General features: G+C 53.4%; 1 protein-coding gene across 1 annotated transcript; it reads right to left on the reverse strand.

The window, feature by feature from the left end:
* Window positions 1-1222: 1222 nt before the first annotated feature.
* Window positions 1223-2416, reverse strand: LOC107458146 (uncharacterized). Its single transcript, XM_016076354.1, has one exon. The coding sequence runs from the start codon at window positions 2414-2416 to the stop codon at window positions 1223-1225; it is 1194 nt and encodes a 397-aa protein (XP_015931840.1).
* Window positions 2417-3189: the final 773 nt, after the last annotated feature.

The raw sequence follows: 3189 nt of genomic DNA on the forward strand, positions 1-3189 counted from the left end.
TCAGCTCTGCCCCTTGTAGGGCCCTGCTGACAAAGTAGACTGGTTGTTGCACCCTTCCTTCTTCTCGTACCAAAACTGCGGCCAAGGCTTCTCCTGTTATGGCGAGGTACAGGTATAACGGCTCCCCCTCTTTTGGCTTCCCGAGGACAGGTGGTGCCGCTAGGATTTCTTTAAAGTGCCGAAAGGCTTCCTCGCATGCGGGCGTCCATTCGAACGCCATTCCTCTCTTCATGAGATTAAAGAACGGTAAGGCCTTTGTTGCCGATGCTCCGAGGAAGCGTGATAACGAGGCCAGCCGACCTGCCAACCTTTGGACGTCCTTGATACTGCCTGGGCTATTCATTTGGAGTATCGCCTGGCACTTCTCCGGGTTGGCTTCTACCCCTCTTTGGGTTATCATGAATCCGAGGAACTTTCCAGCTTCCATAGCGAAAGCGCACTTGAGGGGGTTCAGCCTCATACCATGCTGCCGGAGGGACGCGAATACACTCGCCAGGTCGTTCAAAAGGTCGTCAGGTCGTGTTGTTTTTGCAAGGATGTCATCCACGTAGACTTCAACTGTCTTCCCTATGAGGTCGTGGAATATCCTATTCATCAGCCTTTGGTATGTTGCCCCCGCATTTTTTAGGCCGAACGGCATCACCTTATAGCAGAAAGTTCCTCCTGGCGTTATGAATGCCGTCTTGTCTTCGTCTGGGCGGTGCATCGGTATCTGGTTGTAACCGGAGTAGGCGTCCATGAAACTTAGATACCGGTATCCCGCCGCGGCGTCGACGAGTGCGTCTATGTTAGGGAGGGGGAAGCAATCCTTGGGACACGATTTGTTGAGGTCAGAATAATCTACGCACATTCTCCACTGGCCGTTGTGCTTTTTCACCAAAACTACATTCGAGAGCCATGTCGAATAGTCCACTTCCCGTATAAAGCCTGTTTCTAGGAGGCTGGCCGTCTGCTTGGCCACCTCCTCTGCTCTTTCCGCCGACATTTTTCTCCTCCGTTGGGCTACTGGACGTGCTTCCGCCTTGACGGCTAAATGATGCGAGATGATTTTTGGGTCTATGCCCGGCATGTCGGCCGGTGTCCAGGCAAACAAGTCCCTATTGGCTCTTATCATTTCGACCAAAGGCTCCTTCAACTCGTGAGGGAGGTTCTTGTTAACGAACGTGAATCTTTCCTCTTCGTCGCCGATTCTAAACTTCTCTAGATCCCCTTCTGGTTCCGGTCAGGGTTTGTCGTCTACTCTGGCATCTAGGTCGGCTAGGAACACACCGGACGCCTCCTTGGACTTCTTTCTTAGGGAGAGGCTGGCATTGTCACAAGCGACCGCCGTCTCAAGGTCTCCCCTTATGGACCCTATGGATCCGTCATCGGTAACGAATTTCATGACTAGCAGCTTTGTGTTGATTATAGCCTCGAAATCATTGATCGTCTTTCTTCCCAGAATGATATTATAGGCGGTGGAGTCTCGGAGGATCACGAACTCGGCCATCGCCGATCTCCTGCCCTGGGATTGTCCTACTGAGATTGGCAGGGATATTATTCCGTCTGGTTTGAAGAAGTGGTCGCCCAATCCAATGACGCCGTGTTGGTGAGTCGTCAGATCGGCATCCCTTAATCCTAGTGCGTCGAACACGTTGCGGAACATGATGTTCGAGTCTGCTCCCGTGTCAACAAGGATGCGTTTGACGAGACCGGTCCCCACCCGGGCCGTTATGACCACGGGTGGATTTTCCGGGGCATCGTCGAACCATTGGTCTTCTGGGCCGAAAGAAATGAATGGAGGCTTCTTAGAGTTTCGCGTCGACGAGGAGGATATCGACAATATCTTTGCGTCCTTCTTGTGTGCGGATCTGGATCTTGGTGCGGCGTTTTTTGCCGTCACTACGTTTATCACAGTGAGGCCGTGTTCTCCGCCTTCTGGCTCTTGTCGCCACTTTGTCGAACGGGTTTTGCCTTCTTCGTCTTGGTCGCGGTAGCGCCTCCTTGGCTCCCTGATTAGGTGGGAGAACGCTGCTAGTTTTCCTTCCCTTATCGCTTGCTCCAGCGCATCTTTTAGGTCAAAACAATCCTGCGTTAGGTGGCCGTAGCCTTTGTGGTAATCACAATAGAGATTTTTATTCCCTCCAGTGCGGTCCTTGAGTGGTCGGGGTTTCGGCAGGATTCCTTTCTCGGCTATTTGTTGGTAAACTTCCACGATGGGAAGAGTGAGTGGAGTGTAGTTGGTGAATTTCCCGACTCGGGGGAATGTTCTTGGTGCCTTGTTTGGTGCGTCTTCCCTGGTTTGTCCCTTTGGCCTTTCCCCGTTGCCCTGTTGTCGGGTTTGATTGTAGCTGGGCTGCCGTTTGTTGGCGGCCACAACTCGGCTGACTTCCTCGTCGTTTATATACTCTTTGGCTACCGTCTGGATCTCATGCATTGTCTAAACCGGTTTCGTGGTAAGATATTTTCGGAAGTTCTCGTTGAGGAGGCCGTTTGTCAAGCAAAGACTGGCCACCGAATCGGTTAGGCCATCGATTTCCAAGCATTCATCGTTGAACCGATCTAGGTACCTTCTGGTCGGTTCTCCTTGTCTCTGGGTTACCCCCAGAAGGTTGATAGGGTGCTTTGCCTTCGCTATCCGTGTTGTAAATTGGGCCAGGAATGCGCGGCTGATGTCCGAGAAACTGTAGATGGATCCCTGCGGGAGGCCGTTAAACCACCTGATCGTGGGCCCCGTTAGGGTTACCGGGAAGGCACGGCATCTTACCTCGTCCCTCACTCCCTCCAGATTCATCCTGGCCTCAAAGGCCGTGAGGTGTTCTAGAGGGTCTTGAGTTCCGTCGTACCTCATGTCCGTTGGTTTGTCGAAGTGTTTCGGCAACCGGACTTCGAGGATAGATCGGTGGAATGGGGTGGCGCCCATTATCACAGGTTGTCGTGTTCTCTCGGATCTCCCTTTCACGTCTTCGCGATCTCTTGCCGCTCGGCGGGTTAGCCTGCCCCGAGAGTAGATGATCGTGTCATTTCGTCTTCTCGGGATAGGAGACTCCTCGCGCGTGCTTTCCGCTTCCGTTCGGGATGCGGATGCACGCCGCGGGCGGCTTCGGTGAGAGTCTTCCTCTTCGCTTTCGGGGGATGGGGTGTAGCTGGGATCGGTGGTTCGTCCGTCCCGCTCCCGGTCGGTCAACTGTCGTTCTAGGTTCTGGACCC

Source organism: Arachis duranensis, chromosome 1 (assembly GCF_000817695.3).
Source record: "Arachis duranensis cultivar V14167 chromosome 1, aradu.V14167.gnm2.J7QH, whole genome shotgun sequence".
NCBI classification, from domain to species: Eukaryota; Viridiplantae; Streptophyta; class Magnoliopsida; order Fabales; family Fabaceae; genus Arachis; species Arachis duranensis.

Coding starts and splice junctions, on each gene's coding strand:
- LOC107458146 (XM_016076354.1), bottom strand. CDS start 2,416: ATGCATGAGATCCAGACGGTAGCCAAAGAGTATATAAACGACGAGGAA.